Source organism: Talpa europaea (genome assembly GCF_964194135.1).
Source record: "Talpa europaea genome assembly, chromosome: 9".
NCBI lineage: Eukaryota > Metazoa > Chordata > Mammalia > Eulipotyphla > Talpidae > Talpa > Talpa europaea.
The window spans coordinates 98,720,754-98,738,897 of NC_140076.1; the positions used below are offsets into that span (position 1 = coordinate 98,720,754).

General features: G+C 33.2%; 1 protein-coding gene across 1 annotated transcript in view; it reads right to left on the bottom strand.

The window, feature by feature from the left end:
* Positions 1–18,144, bottom strand: part of DPYD (dihydropyrimidine dehydrogenase) — a gene marked incomplete at both ends in the record, with an annotated part of 741,074 nt that overhangs the window by 524,063 nt on the left and 198,867 nt on the right. The window contains 2 exons of the mRNA XM_084242233.1: positions 512–593; positions 6,035–6,231. Of these exons, the coding sequence (XP_084098359.1) occupies positions 512–593; positions 6,035–6,231 (279 nt within the window). The remainder of the gene's footprint in view (positions 1–511; positions 594–6,034; positions 6,232–18,144) is intronic.

Here is an 18,144-nt window from a genome sequence, read left to right on the forward strand (position 1 = left end):
TAGCAAAACAATGACAAATACAAAGCTGTTGATTTCTTCCTCACTGATTTACTGCCTATGCTGAGAAAGGATTATCTCATTAACACTACTGACACCATGCATATCATAAATAAAATAAGCCTCTGTAAGAAACTGTGTTCCAAATTGTGAAATACAAATGTTTCAGGGTGCACACAACTTGCATGGAAAAAACGTGATTAAAGAAACCAAATCCTTCTATTAGCTGCACTGAACCCCTAAAGCAATTTAGGAATTTGTTTCTTACAGACAATTAATCACATGCAGGCGTGCCAGATGAGAACTATTGATTGCCCTTTTCCAGGCTAGTGGCATTAAGACAGTAGACAGACAAATGCCCTAAGCAAAGCGAAGCATCTTTTTGCTTCTGCCTGGTGTAGCTTTTAATTGTTATTTCCTAAAATGTGTGACATTTTGCTGTTAATTTTTAGTGCAGACCTTACTTCTTTCTCTTTGAGCAAATGCACATATAATACTTGTGTTATTCATTTACCTTAACACCAAGGTCCTTCATAAGCTCAATCTCAAAATTCACTACATCATATGGCAGCCGGAACTGAGGAATTTCAGAAGCACTAAAAAATGAAGAAAAAGAAGCATTTCTGAAAAATTCACCCATTTAAAACAATATAACAAGTCTTTATTGATCAGTATTAAGGGAATAAGAATCTGTTCAAAGGGTATTTTCAAATTACATGTCAAGATATCAAAATTTTAATATGCATAAAATATTACATAGGCTACAGTAGAAATAGTACAAATTGAAGCAAAATAAACATGACAATGGAAAACAAATATTATAGACACTAGGTTAAAATAATTCCAGTATTTTAAGCTCATTATTTAGTTGATTTATCTACTAATCAATCAATGAATTCCAAAAATAATTGCTGAAATCTTTAAAGAAATTAGATGTATATTTAATACAGAAATATATATGTGCAAACATATGCATACATATGTATTCTGTTAAAATTAAAAACTAAACTTACATCGCCATGCTGACTATATTATAGAACAATTCCATGTGATCTATAGATATTTTTATAGTAAACCAGTCTTTTTCTAAGAAATCGATAACTATCCCAAAAGGAAATAGCCATTAAAAAGTAATCCTATTTGTTATCAGTGTTCATTGTCTGCACTTTTAAAAGAATAAAATGTATAGGCACATCTCAAGATATTACAGTTTGAGCTTCAGACAACCAAAATAAAGCAAGTATCACAATAGAGTCACATTAATATTTTGTTTTTACATTGAACATAATCATTATGTTTATACCATACTGTAGTCTATTAAGTAAGCAATACCAATTTGCCTAAAACATTAATTCTGTAATTCAAAAATACCTTATATTTAAAAAATGATAATCATCAGCTGAGTCTTCAGGGAGTCAATAATTTTCCTGGTGGAGGCTCTTGCCTCAATGTTGATGATTTCTAATTGATCAGGATGGTGGTTGCTGAAGATTGGGGTGGTGGTGTGTCAGCAAGCACAAGGTAGGTTCACTAGCAATTGGAGCAAACAGATAAAGGAGAGTCCCTGAACCCCCAGTGTATTTTACAGGCTTTAATGCTTTCTCAGGGAACCAGGTACACAGGAACACCACACAGGGAGGCTGGCATGCGAGGAAGTAGGCATGGCCAGCAGTGGGGGAAGGGTAAATGATGATTTGTCTGGCTTTTATACTGCTGACCTCTATGCCTATCACCTGTGGCCTTGATTGTGCTAATGCAGGAGACACTTGGGAGTGGGGGTTCGGAGCATCATGCCTGATTGGTGACACCTGGAGTATGGCATGGACATGCGTAAATGGGCACACCAGAGCCTGTAGGCTGAGGCTATAAGGGCTGCAACGCTCTAAGATGGAAACCTGCAGAGACTGGTTACCAGAGGAGGAGCGATGGCTGTGAGAGAAATCTCAGAGGAAAGAGTGTATAGAGATTCCCAGAAGTGCCCAAGTTGCTGTCTCCCTGCTGGCCTGTTTCCCCTGCATACTATTAAAAAAGTTGTGGGGATGATGCCAAGGGCTCCAAGTTTCTCTTTTAAATTGCCTGAACCGATGGTGAACCAACCCAGCCTGGGATGGTTTCAGAACAGTAGGCTGGCAAGCAGGCAGGCAACTGAGCCTCCCAGCCCCCCACAAATCTTAAATCTTTCCCTGGGCACTCTCTGCATTGTCTTGTGGTCTCACCTTTTCTATCATCACACCACTTGCCCTCTTGTAGCAGTCCTCTAGCAACCATCAATCTCTGAGTGATGCTGCCCTTACAGCACTGACTTCTATGCTCAGGTGTGCACACTTACACATGCCTGCACACCTATGTTACAGGTGTCCATAATCAGGCATGTGTGTCCCACACCCATGCACCTTCTACATTAACACCATCAAGGCCACAGGTGATATCCACAGAGGCTAGTGTTGTAAAAAGCCTGTTTAAATCACTTACTCTACAAGTGGCAGTGGCAATTTCTTTTTTTTTTTAAGATTTATTTATTTATGCCTACAAGAACTGGGGTACAGGCCAGAGGTGTGGGAGGGTGAGAGGATTCACGAGAGACAGAGTGGGGAACAGAACAGGCAGATAGACTGAAATGCACTGCTGAGGGGAGCAGTGGGCAAGTCAGGAGAGGTATGCTGCACCATGTGGGTCACCTCCCGGGCCAGGGATTGAACTCATGCTGGAGTGGCCGTGCATAGCTTCATAGTGCTGTGTCTTAAACCCTTGTGCCACCAGGAAGGCCCAGCAATTTCTTAACATAAGACAATGAAGTTTGCTGCATCAACTGAAGCTACCTTTCATGAAAGATTTCTCTGTTGCATGTGATGCAGTTTGGTGATATTCTGCGCACAAAAGAACTTCTTTCAAAATTGGAGTTAATCCTTTCAAACCCTTCTGCTTTAACAAATAAGTTTATGTAATATTCTAAATTTTTTGTCACCATTTGTTCCCATAATGTTCACAGCATCCTCACCTGGAATAGATTCCATCTCAAGAATCTACTTCCTTTGTTCATGACAACAAGTAACTCTTCACCTGTTCAAGTTTCATCACGAAAATTCAATTAAGGGGCAGCCATTCCTTTGAAATCATTCGGGGTCTACTTATCATTCTAGTTCATTTCCACCACATCTATGGTTACTTTCTCTACTTAAGTCTCGAACCCTTTGAAATCATCCATGTGGGTTAAAATTCACTTCCTCAAAACTCCTGATAATATTGATATTTTGATGTATACCTAAGAATCATGAATGTTCTCAAATGACAACTAGAATAGTGAATTCTTTCCAGTGGTTTTTAACTAACTTCACTCAGATCTATCAGAGGAATCACTATGGCAATCCTAACCTTATGAAAGCTATTTCTTAAATAATAAGACTTAGAGTCAAAAATGACTCCTTGATTCATGGAATGAAAAAAATGGATGTTGTTTAAATAGGTATTTAAAAAAAAAACACAAATCTCATATTTTAACAGTTTTGCTTCTGGTTATTATAATACAGCACATGCTTTAAATTTGTATTGTATCACAAATTTTCCCCAAATTTTTTCTATTGCTTTAAGTATATTAACTAGATATCATTTCTCTTCATTTTTAATCAATATTAAATACAATAGGGATAATGAAATCATTATAACCTTTGAAATAGTTAATGCAAAGGATGCCATTTCCCAGACTAGCCTACATAACTAAAATATCATCATTTGTATATATTAATCCCTTTTAAACTCATGACTTAAAACAAGATACAGTTGGAGGAAAGCAAAGTTACTGATTATTTTATAAATTTGTTGCAGAATCAAAACTAATCAATTGATTGTGTTTAATACAATAGGGATTAAATCCTGTATATCTTTCACCAACTCTAGAGGTTTTTAAAAAGTGGTTGTGATACTAATACACCAGGGATAAAACAATCTGTTTGGGTGCGAAGAAGAAGGAAAGATAAAACTTGACATCACCTCTTTAAGCAATTGATTTCAAATACAAAGCTAATTTAATCTTTTTAGCCACTTTGAAGATACAAGAGAATGAGAGGCATCTGTAAGTGAGAAAATAAATTAACAGGAAAGTGTTGTGATTGTAATTCTAGCTAAATTTCAGTGTCAGTTTTTATAATCCTGTAACAGTGACACATAATGCCTCTACCAAGGGATGATCCAAATGAAACTGATTAGATATTTCATGTTGTACCCAATAAAACAAAAGGATCAAAGGCAAAGGAAATAAAATGAATAAAAGATAATTTTTAAAAAATCATACATGTTTGGTCATTAATCCAAGGGAAACTTCCATTACAAAATGTTCAAGAATTATATATAAACACAATTTTAATGCCAATATATATAACTTAGAAATGTCTACTCAGAATTTGAACTATTTGAGTAAATCTTTAAGAAAACATACCAAATAGTAGAAAGCCCCATTAAAGACTGTACTAAAAAAAAATAGAAATGCTAACAGCCATCATAATCTTCTACCAAATCAGCCAATGCAGAATAATTTACAAACAACGATTTAAGATCTTTGTAAAAATTCAATTAAGGGGCAAAAAGATTTTTCAGAGTCTACTGGGCACACAGCAATTAAGTTTATAATTTTTAAATTAGCTCAGGTATTTGTTAATGCATGTAAGTGTATAATGCTTACATACATGTTACTAATAAATTATGTTTTTCCTAATTTATAAAACTATGGTAAAGTGCAATTAAAAAAAAATCTAAATCATTCCAGCAAGCTAACACATTAGGTATTTTACTTTCAAAGAAATAAAATTTATAAAGTATGTTATCCCTTAAAACTCAGAGTGGTTAAAAAGTCAATACATAAAAATAATGACAATTTCTTAACAATCAGGCTATTTTTTTCTCAGTTATGCTTTATAGCCATCTCAGTGGGGATTTTATTAGTCGTTATGATTTTTGACACATATTTACAGGTGGTAAATATGTGACACATATTTACAGGTGGTATAAAACTTAAATAAGCAAAACTTTCAGTTACAGCTTGATTAAACTTATCCTCTGGGGCTATTAAATGCGATACAATTGTGACTTAAAGAGTAGTTCATTAGCTATCAAGATTTTAATACTAACTACAACAATAGAAATGCCAAGGCATTATCTTTCATATAACACTTAAGATTTAAGAAAAATCTATCATTTTTCTTAAAAATGACAAATTTAGGGGAAATAACAATGATACTATTAACTTACCACTCATAATTGTTTTCATTTTTTGTATCAAATGTTTAAAGAAATATCCACTTACTACTTATAATACATTTTTTTATATTTCTTTATACTCAAGTAGAACAAGTCCACAATAGAATTCCTTGATTTTAAATACAGCAAATCTCATTCATTTTCTAAATTTTATATGAATATCTGAAAGTGTCTGACACAAAGTGAATATTTTCCATTGCAATGTATGAATATTCCAGGAAATAAAATCCTATGTGACTGAAACCTGATTTACAAAAATGATTCAGATTAATATCAAAAATTAATAAGATGCTTATATGATAAAAACTTCAAATGTGTATATTAAAATGGAACATTTTTAGTAGGCTCTGACATAACTGTAATCAAATGAAATATTGAGATTGTAAACTGAAAATAAGTGAGCAGAGTCATCTAATATCCTATGGAACCATGTTTCACTATCTCTAATTTCCATAATTTTTGGATATATCTCCACTAATCAAGACTCAGAGGGATGAAGTAAGTTTTCACATCATTGGTTCTGCTATTCATTAAATATCTTACTGAGATTTCTGTTAAACGCAAAGTACTCGACAGAAATTTTTAAGTGAAAATTGCTAAATCCAACTGCAAATATAAAATAATGAAATTAAATTTTGAGCATTTGGTAAAAGAACATTTAAAATACCATCTGTGAGACTAGAGTTCATATACGATTATGCATCAACAATATTTGTAATTGTTTTCTCCCTCATTTTTTTACACTATAAACATATGAAATCAGTATGAAACATGAAACCAGGCATACCTTAAACCACCAGCATATTCTTGTTTTTCAAATATGGTGATGTCAGAGTAGCCCAATCGAGCCAAAAAGGAAGCACAACTTATACTTGCAGGGCCAGCCCCAAAAAGAGCAATCTTTGCAGAATAGGCTTCAGTCATTTTCTCCGGGGGTGGCAGAGACGGATTTCTGATTTGTGGGATATTCATCGCTTTAAACACCTATGGAGAAATCAATTGCCAGGTTAAAATTTTTAAACTAACATTAACTTCCTTATGCATATTTTTGAAAAACTACTCAAATTCATTATCTCACTCTTTAATATTAGTAATGTAACACTGCTTTTTAAATTTGGTAACTTTAACATGTTTCATCCTGTTCTTCTCATTTTATTCAAGTAACACTGGCTTACAAGATTGCTTATGATTTAGAGGTACAAGTTCATACCACTTCATAGGTATGTTACCACACCACACCTACTACCAAGGCACCCAGAGTCCTCCACTACAGTTCATTTTGGTACCCTCCTCTCTGTGCTTTCCTAACCCCTCCTCCTCTGGTATTCAATTTTACAGTCATATTCCTAGCGTTGTTTTGGTTTGGTTTTGTCTGACCCTTTGTTTTGTTTCTCTATATTCCACATATAAGTTAAACCATCTGGTGTTTGTCTTTCTCCTTCTGCCTTATTTTGCTTAGCATAAACTCCTCCAGTTATACCCATGTTATTGTAAATTGCAAAAGTTCATCTTTCTTATAGCTGAGCAGTGTTCCAGTATGTTTATATGCCACATCTTCTTCTTCCACTTAATGGCCATTGGGCACTTAGGTTGTTTCTACAGCATGGCTATTCTTTTTTTTTTAATAATAAATTTTATTTTTATATTCCCCATACAATTGCAACCCCCCATTCTGACCACAATCCCTCCCCTCCCGCCCCCCACCCCCCAAAAAGTGTCTCTGGTTCATAGTTTTTTGTTGATTTTGATTTTCACTTTCTTATAGTTATTCATTAGCGCTACTATGGACATAGAAATGCACATTTTTCTTCAAATTATTGTTTCTGCATTCTTTAGGTAGATACCCAGGAGTGTTATTGATACAAAAGAAATAAGTGAGAGAAAAGTAATATGAATATTTGGGGTAGAAATGAGAAAACAAATAGCAACATGATGAATATAAATACATATGAGTAATTACATTAAATTTAAGTGGGTTAGAACTCTAATTAGAGTGCCAAAATTGTTTTATATATGCATACACCTTAAACATATGAAGAAAGGTGTAAAAGTAAAGTTATACTATGGAAAAAGTGATATTACATAAATATGAGCCACAAGAAAATTTGTATATATATGTCAGTATCAGAAATATTAGACTTCAAAGCAGGGTACATTGGTAACATTTAAAAAAATAAAAAGGCCAATCCACTAGATTTAAAAAGGCCAATCTACAAGATTTAAAATTATCAATCTATAAATATAAAATTGCAACTTCAAAATTTAGAGAGAGAAAATAAATCAATCCTCTTACTACTATCCTATTATAAAAACTTGACTAGCAATAGAAGTAGCTGATGAGTAAATTCATATTTAGGATAAACTATAATATTTAAGAACTTATTTGTATTTAATACAAATTTGATGTTTTCTTGAAATCCTCCCACAATCTTGATTTATTCCACTTAATACAGTCTACCATTCAAAATATTTAAGGGAGATAAATGATATAATTTGAAGGTTAAAAGAAGGGATTGTCAGAAACTGTTAAAAGGCCCAACTTAGACTGAGCTAAATGGTACTCATAAATGTTCCTATAGCATTTTGTAATTTTTCTCCTAATGCTTAATCATATTTTCCTGATTTATCTGTGTTTTTCTTCCCTTGGGTCAGGAGAGCTTTAAGGGCACACACCATCTTTGATTTTTTTTTTAAGTTCTAGTGTTTTTTTTATTTTTATATTCCCCATTCATTTGCAACCCTCTTATTTTGACCCCCATCCCTCTTTTCCCCACCCCCCCCATAGTGTGTCTCTGGTACATAGTTGTTTGTTGATTTTGATTTTTCTTTCTTATGGTTATTCTTTTTCCTGGTCCCTTATTTAGGTTTTCCAGATTCCTGCTATGAGTGAGACCATCCGGTATTTTTCTTTTTCTTTCTGGCTTATTTCGCTGAGCATGATCCCTTCCAGCTCCACCCATGTTGCTGCAAATTGCATGAGTAATTGATGAGTAATATTCCATTGTGCATATGTATACCACATCTTCTTGATCTAGTCATCTATTTTTGGGCATTTGGGTTGTTTCCAAAGCTTAGCTATTATAAATAGTGCTGTTATAAACATAGGGGTGCAAGTGCTCTTTGGAATTAACATTTCTGTGCCTTTTGGGTAAATACCTAGGAGTGGAATTGCTGGATTATATGGAAGCTCTATCTTTAGTAGGTTGAGAAATCTCCACACAGCTTTCCATATTGGTTGGACCAGTTTGCACTCCCAAAAGAGGCAATAACCAAAACAAAGAGAAACCCCACCAACTGGGAGAAAATTTTTGCACACAACACTAATGATAAAGGACTGATAACAAAAACCTACAAAGAGCTGATGAGACTCACAAAAACAAAGAAAATAATCCAGTCAAAAAATGGGCAGAAGAGCTAAAAAGAAACTTCTCCAAAGAGGAAATGCAAATGGTCAACAGGCATATGAAAAAATGTTCAACATCACTTGTAATCAGGGAAATGCAAATCAAAACTACAATGAGACACCATCTTACACCAGTGAGAATGGCACATATTAAAAAAAGTAGCAACAACAAATGTTGGCGAGGATGTGGAGAAAAAGGAAGTTCTAGTGTTTTTCTATAGAAGGAGATGAATATATAATTAATGAACGGTTTGAATTATAACCATTTCTGATTCCAGGACAATTTTGGAATTTACAAATTACAGATGTATAATAGATTTTCTCCTATATTAATTTTGAATCAGCACAAATTTTACCTTTTATTATTCTAAGCAATCTGAAGGGAAACCAATCTAATTGTAAACTAATAAACTATTTTATTGAATCCATTAATATGGAAGTATTTGAGATATATCTTTTCAGAGTAAGATTTTTTTCACAAGTTGATATTTAAAACAGGCATTTAACGTGATGGGGGAGAGAAAGCGAATTTCACTTAGGGATTAAATAAATGCTAATTTCTTATTCAGTTAAGTACTCTTTGTTTGCTTTACAAACTAATTAAAAACTAAAGTTTCCCAAGTTAAAATCAACCAGCATTTATAAATTAACATTGCATTGTAACAAATTATAGACACAGGAAGCATATGATACTCTTTTTTAATTTTATATAATTCTTACATCATTTTTCATTTTTGCCCAACGTGTGCATTTTCATTTTTGTTATATTTCCCATACAATTCCCACCCCCCTTATTTTGATCCTAATCCCTCCTCTCCTTCCCCATAGTTGTATCTGGACTGGATCAAGAAGATGTGGTATATATACATATGATACTCTCAAAGAATTATTTATTTCTGATATCTGATATAGTAGTTAAGAATTCTGCAGGCCGAAAACTTTATATTATATTGTGAAGATAAGCTGTAATAACCCAATAAAACAGGAATTATGAAGTATTTGTCTTGTTTCATTCATACAAAAACAAGGGTTACTTTAGTTTTTAGACACTGTAAATATTAGACTGTTTGATATTCAATCTTCACCTCTATCATTCTCATGATACATGATTATCAATTAAGTCCTTAATCTGCCTATGCCTCAGTTTCCTCAAACTATAAAGTGGGATTAATAATATCAATTTCATATTGCAACTATGCAAATGAAATAAGTTAATAAAATCTATCAATAAATAATTTTAATTATTTTATTTTTATTTTGAGTAAATAGATAAAATGTTTCCTTCAACTATTTTAAGATCATTTTATTTTTCATTAGTAATATATAATATATAGAAAACCACAAACAAGGCCTTATCGCACTAAAGGATCTGGTTGGGACCTTATTACGAAGTTTACTTCCATTGAAATTATGTTTAGATATGAGTTACTAAGCACTGGCTATCTGCAAGGCACTTGGCTTGGTGCTTTACATAATTTTGTCCACTTACTAGTAGTCTACAATAGGCACTTTCCCTAGAGATCATGAACTAATATGAGGGTTCTCCCATCTGTAATCCAAGAAGAGAGGAAAATTCTTCCACATACTAGGCATTCAACAAGATTTTGATGAATTTCAAAATTTCTGAACTCCAGGGATAGTCCATCAATTGAGGAACAGTGAGCAAGGAAACAGTCTTCCTCAGTGATATGGAAAAAGGGTTATATTTATGTGCATATTCTACTTGAGGATAATTTTAAAATAGATTTCCTTGTGTAATAATTCTGTGATTTCTGATCTTTCACTTATCTGAAATGTGAATTTCTTTCATCACTCCAAATTGACGTTACTGGCAATTCTTACATAAGTTTCATATTATTATGAGACAAGGGAGAGATTATTGTGATTTTTTTTTTAAATGGAATGATTGAGACACAGAGAGGGGGCATGTGATTTTCTTCCAAGCCTCCTCACATTCTGGAGACAGAGACAGTATAATTTTCTAATCATTATATAGTGCTCTCTAATTGTAAAACAATGACGCATGGCCAATGCACACATATTTGCCAATTCTAGTATGAAGGTAACCCTTTTTCATTTTAATCTTTCTTACATTCTAAATTGGCACATAATAAAAACAAACACAAATGTCTTGTAGCCATGATTTTTGCTCAATTACTCTTGTTTTCATTAACCAAGTAATAGCAAAATATTTTACACGGAAATTACAAAATGAAAAAACAGTCTTGGAAATTTCAAAATATCTACATTAATTAAAGGCTGAATTCTAAAGGGTGGTTCATTCATTGTGTGTACATCCTCCATTTTTTTTGCAAGCATTTAACTTAATTTCATTATAAACTAAAACATAATTTCTGGTAATTTCTTAAAAAGTTATTACTTGTGACTGTAGGTGTATGAGAAATCTTAATAAAAATACTACATTGGTTTCCATTTTGCTAGTTTCAGTTTCTTTGAATTACTTAATTAACAGTATGATAGTCTGGTTACATTTTGAAAGCTTGAATGGAGAAAGAGTGCTATTTGTGCATCCAAAAGTAAGTTACCTCAAATTACATGCCTTTTGAAAGATGCTTCTATGTAATTTTCTTTGTAACCTGCTTCCTTTTGTAAAAGAAGTCAAAGAAAATACTGAGGACATCCTATTCACTGCCCTCATTCTTTGAAAGAAATATCCTTGGGCTACCTGACAGTTTTCTTCACAACAATTAAAGAAGGGACACCAAAAGTGGAGAATGTGTTTCCAATGTATTAGCAATAAGGAAAACTCCATACGATGGCACATTTTCAGCTATCAAAATTATTAACACATTTGTAATTCTTAAAGATTGTGCCTTATTATTTTCTTATCATTAAAACAGACATCACTGTGCGACAACTCTGGCATGGTAATTTTAGATGAGAATATTTTGTTACATCCAATTTCCACTTTAGTCAAATAAATAACTTTATGTGCCCGCTATGCACCAGAAACCTATATGAGTAAGGCAGTAAATGGATAAGAGAGTAGTCATATATCTTAAATATACAAAAATATTAAAAATATTAAAAGGCAATCTGCCATTTGTAGCTTTCATTTTTACACATAGTGCTCATAGAAACCATGAGAAAGAAAACTTACCCAGAAGGGTAACACCTGAGTCAAATTTTAAAATGATGACATGTGTTATTTGGAGAAGACTTTACCTCTCTAAATGTCAGCTCTAAAATTAAGACAGTAATAATTACTTCAGCAATGTATTGTGAAGACTGAGTGAATCAATGATAACCTCCTGGAATTAACATTTTCTCTTTATAAGACGCTGTCCTAGGTGCTTAATATTTGCATCTCCAGTCCTAACAATCTTCAAAGTTGGTTGTGCTTGCTTACATTACAGACAACAGAACCAAGTTATTATTCTTACATTAGAATTCCTAATTTTAGTTTGATTGTACTATATTTGGGATTTGAGGCTGAAAGGAATTTAAATGATTTAAATTAACCAAATACAATTTGAAAACATAGCTGTCTATATTTTGGTAATGAGCAACTGTACTAATCCAAAATCCAATGCATGTCCAAACCAACCTCTACAAGAAATCCTTTGCCTTAGGAATCCTTCTTGTTATGTTCTCTGCCTTGACTACTCGCCCACTCCTGACTTTGCTGCACAGATTAACACCTTTCAAGATCCAGTTTAAATTTCACTTTCTCAACTTCTCCCCCTAGGAAGCTGTCTATTAGGTTTCCTAGCGACAGAACTGTCTCAGTATCCCCTCTCAGCACTTTATTGTAATTTGCTTGCTTAATTGTCTTTCACTCTTACTAGGCAATATGCTCCCTGAGGGCTAGTACCATTCCTATCTTGTTCATCACTATATCCTTAGTGCACAGACACTGCCTATACCTAGTTAGTTACTCAGACACGTACTCAATACTGCATCTGGAGCTTAAGCTGCCAGGGGCCAAGCAATCCGAGCCACAGTTTACTGGGGACAAATGAGAACATGGAGACATCTGAGAGTGATGGAGCCATGGAGGACTAGAGAGATTTTCCCCGTCCTACAAGCTTAAGATGACTGTACTGTGTTAATATGATTTTTCCAGAATCAGTAGTAATGATTAACTATGAAGCAAATGCTACTTATTGCAAAATAATAAGATAATAAAAGTGCAATATTTAAAAGGTAGTAATAATTGGAATGTACTAGTTGTTATGTAATATGCCAGAAAATCATCTGTCAAACTATTTCCAAAGAGTCAGCTTTTAGTTTCATGGATCATCATTATCTTAGTTTTTTATAGTTTATTTCATCATTTTCCTATTATTTTAATATCAATTTTACATTTTTAAAATTAACTGCCACCTTTCACTTACTCTCTTTGATCTCCTTGAGTTGATAAAAGCTGCTTATAATCTTTTGCTTTTCCATTATGCTCACTTAACACAATACATTTTTTTTTACTAATTAAATTTCTTTTTTTTTTAACAACCTGCCACCTTTCGCCCATGACGCATCACCATATTTCATGTAAAAAATGGCTGCATCTCATAGATTGTCAATGGAAGCTGTCATCATTCTGGTCTAAAGTTTTGTAATTTCTATTGTGATGACCACTTTAACCCATAAGTTAATTATAAATGTGCCTTTTAATTTTCAACTATGAATTTGTTGCTGCTATTGTTTTCATTTATACAATATTTAAATGTTTGATTTCTAATTTAGATGCACTGCAAGAAAAATTATAGTATAGATAGATATGTATATTAATATTGATATATCTATAGACCACTGTTTCTAAACTAGTACATGGTTAATTTTGATAAATGTTCAATGAAAAGGCTGCCTAACTCTGTATTAGGTGAATACAGGAATATTTATAGATTTATTAAATCATTTCAATAAAAATAACTCAAATAAACCTGTAATAATTTTAAATGGACAATGTTGTAATATATATGTCTATGAACATTACAACTTTATTCATTTCTTACTTTTCTCTTTATTTGCATTACTACCTTTCCCTAAAATTCTACTTTTGTTACAATTAATATCACTAACTTTCTTAAGTATTTGCATTTCTTAGTATTTGCATCTTTTATCAACCATCTTATTTGTAAATATTCTACAAATTTGCTTCTCTTAGTTGCAACATGTCTGGAGTATTTATTATTAATTCATAGAGGAGTTACTTATGTTCTAATATGCAACTTCATGAAATATATTTTATCATGATTAATTATATATTTAGACATCTTTTTACTATCTATTTTGTAGTTCCAGTTGACCATGCTTTTTGTATGCTTCTCTCTCATGCTTTTTTTCTTGCTGCTGTTCCTTTCCTGTCTCACTGGATTAAGTTTACTCTGCAGCCACCTCTCTGCTCCAATGACTGCATGGAGGTTACAAATTCTATTTCCATAATTTTTGCAAACGTCTTTCAATTTTTAACACAAATGTATTATATTTTTAAAAATACATACCCAAGTTTTACATGTGTAGCTTCTCCTAACATTAAATGCCTTTAGTATGCCTACCCACCTGCACAGCCCCAACTCCACCTCAAACAACTTCCTTGTCAGATTCTATATAGTTTACCTTTACCTATATTATAAGCCCAAGAAATGAGCTTTTATTATTATTTTACAGTGAATATTTAATTACTTATACTCACATTTTGATTCCTTTGCTCATTACTATATCTTGCATATCTTTACTGTTCCAGATTTCCTTCATTCATGCTAAAAGATAACTCAGCAGGGCAACAAGTAAGAAGTAACCCACTTGAGAGTTAAAATGCTGAAATACCTTTATTAATGACCTCACTGTTATCGGAGAAATAAAGTTCTTTAGTCTTTTAAAAATACTGTGTTCTTGACTTGCGACATCTATTGATGCTTATGAGAAGTCTGGGGTCATTCTAATTGTCATTTGATTTTGAAATAATCTCTTTTATTTTTTTCTGAGAGCTCTGATTCATTTGTGATCCTCAATTTTTCACAATATTACAACCATGTGTCAAGGTGAAGGACTTACACCTTTCTTTTGGAAAATTCTTCACTATAATCGCATTATGACAATCACCAATCACTCTTTTTTTTTTTTTTTGAGGGATACATGTCTAATTTTATTCTGACTTGGATTGAGCAGTTTTTTTTTGTAGTCCAAAATGGGCAGTAGCTTGTGAGACAGAGTCCAGAAGTCCTATTCCCACATGGAAATATTTGATTTACTAGCACAAGAATAAGGCCCGTAACCTACTGACTACTTTTCAGACCTCTTAAAGAAACTTCGGACAGTCTACTTTTCTTCCAGAGAATCCTACCACAATGATGCCACAATCACAGAGCAAGCCTAGCTCTCCCTTGACCTGTGACCCAGGCACCAGACAACTGAGCCTGCTGATCCCTCTGATTTAATTACTTTTTTTTTTTTTATAAATTTTATTGTTATATTCCCCATACAATTGCAGCCCCCCATTCTGACCCCAATCCCTCCCCTCCCACCCCCACCCCCCTAAAAGTGTCTCTGGTTCATAGTTTTTTGTTGATTTTGATTTTCACTTTCTTATAGTTATTCATTTTCCTGGTCCCTTATTTAAGTTTTCTAGATTCCTGAAGAGGAAATGCAAATGGCCAACAGGCATATGAAAAAATGTTCAACATCACTTGTCATCAGGGAAATGCAAATCAAAACTACCATGAGATACCATCTTACACCAGTGAGAATGGCACATATTAAAAAAACTAGCAACAACAAATGTTGGCGAGGGTGTGGAGAAAAAGGAACTCTTCTGCACTGTTGGTGGGAGTGCAAACTGGTCCAACCACTGTGGAAAGCTGTGTGGAGATTTCTGGACCTACTAAACATAGAGCTTCCATATGACCCAGCAATTCCACTCCTAGGTATTTACCCAAAGGACACAGAAACATCAATTCCAAAGAACACCTGCACACCTATGTTTATAGCAGCACTGTTTACAATAGCTAAGCTTTGGAAACAACCCAAATGCCCAAAAATAGATGACTGGATCAAGAAGATGTGGTACATATATACCATGGAATATTACTCAGCATTCAAAAAAGATAAACACATGCAATTTGCTGCAACATGGATGGTGCTGGAAGGGATCATGCTCAGCGAAATAAGCCAAAAAGAAAAAGAAAAATACCGGATGGTCTCACTCATAGCAGGAATCTAGAAAACCAATCACTCTTATCTCTCTGCTTCAGGAACTCCTTGCACAGGTATATGTACCTTGGAGTCAGTTTGTTAATTCTCTCTTATACTTTTCATTTCTTTATAGCTCTCTGGTTTAATTTCTCATATCTTTTTTTTTCAGTGCACTAAATATATTCTGTTTAAAATTGAGCTTTTTATTAGTATATTCACTTCAGTGAATATACTAAGTCCACTAACTTTTTTCTTCACAAATTCACTGTTGTGTCTTCTTAATTTTATCTTTGTGTGGACATTATTTTAAACCTATTTATTTTAAAGTCCTGATGATGGCATTATTTGTGTTTTGTTAAGTTAAAGTCATGTATGTGTTGAGACTTTTAATTATCATTGGTAGCCCTAGCTTTTGTAATAAAGTTTGGAATTCATTGAACTTACTCTGAATAAAATTTTTCTTTCATTACCTATATCCTCTTACTTCCAATACCAACTATGTGGTGATCTTCATCAAGAATCACCCCTCTTTCCATCCTGCATGTAGAACCAAGTCTCTCATTAGAAGCTTAGAGTTCTAGTTATCAAGTATATTTAGAAATATTACAGAAGCACCCAAAACACTGCTTCTTCAACAACTTGATATGAGTTCCAGACCTATATAATATTTGCTTCAAGGTTTTGGCTTTTTTATTTTTTAAGACTCTACCAGGGGCAAGTAAGTCACTGATCCCCCATGGTACATGCTTTTTGTATTTATTACCCCACAGCACTCAAACTCCACGGCAGTCCATGACTGTTAATGTAGAGTCTAGCAGACAGTGGTCTGAGTCCCCTGTCTATTGTGGGATATTTCTAAGCCACTTCTAGTCTCAAAAGGTATTTATCTTTCTTTTTAGTGCAACTATTAATTTTTACTATGTGATTATTATAGTTCATCTATCATTGTACTTTGGAGCAAAAATAAGTGGTTTAAATTTTAACTCATAGTGTCATGCCTCTTACAAGTGACTCATGAAGATATAGGATCACTGTCTACACTACTTTAAACCACTATTCATCAAACATAATTGATTCAAAGCAATGAAAGTCCATCATTCCAATCTGTAGGGTGTGCAAACAGTGTATATATTTTGACTTAAAAAAGATTAATTCAGAAAAAAATAGTAAATAATCTTAACAACCATATAATTTTGGTAAATTTCAAAGTTATCCTAAATCTCTGAAACTTATTTTTATCTATCAAAGCTCTAGATTTTAACATATAGCTTTAAAACAAACTATAATATTGTGATGAAAATGAACTGACCATTCATTCCTACATTTTTATTGTAATTTTTAATTTAATAGATTTTTAGAGATTTTGGGAGAAAAATGCCAGACAGTGAACTAGACACTATTCCTTTCTATTAACCAATGCATTAAGGTAAAAAGGAAAAGCAAATTCAGCCATAACAGATATAAGGAGCGTTTGTATCCTTACAGCAACTTTTCAACCAGTGTACAAACTACTGATTTTATTATATATATATAATTTATATTATATATAATATATATACATATAACATATGTATATATTCTCCCAGAAAAAATAGTTTTTTGTATCAACACTATTCATAAAATTGTTTTAAATAGCAGGAGTATAGAGAAATCTTATTAAAGATGGCACAATAAGGCAAATACGAGGAATAATTCATCTAACGACTATTCTCCAATGCATATTCTATTCATCAATGATTTATAAAAGGTATTTGACATACATATAGGTTACTACACATTACCATAGCAACTTACCTTAGTTTGGATCAGGTAGAAGAACCAAATAAAAATGATCTCAATAGCCAGTTTGCCAAACATCAAAAATGTGCTAGGTTTGATCAACAATTTATAGACAACTCATAAACAAAGTATCACAAAATCACATTTAGGCAGTAGAAATATATGTAAACCTTTAGGTAGAAGCTTAAGTTTCAGGAATTCTCATTCCATGGTTTCCTTCAAAGTTCCTGCATTTAAACTGTATAGTAGAAGATTCCTTAATTTTTCTTTCTTTTTTTTTTATAGGGAATTAGTATCAGACATGCTATCTTTTTTTAAGATTTATTTATTTATGCATACAAAACTGGGGTATAGGCCAGAGGTGTGAGGGAGTGAGAGGATTCTCCAGAGACAGAGTGGGGAACAGAACAGGCGGATCAACTGAAATACACTGCTGAGGGGATCAGCAGGTGAGTCAGGAGAGGTCTGCTGTACCCTGTGGGTTACCTCCCTGGCGAGGGATCAAACCCATGCTACCTACAGTGGCTGTGGATAACTTCATACATTGCATCTTAACCCCT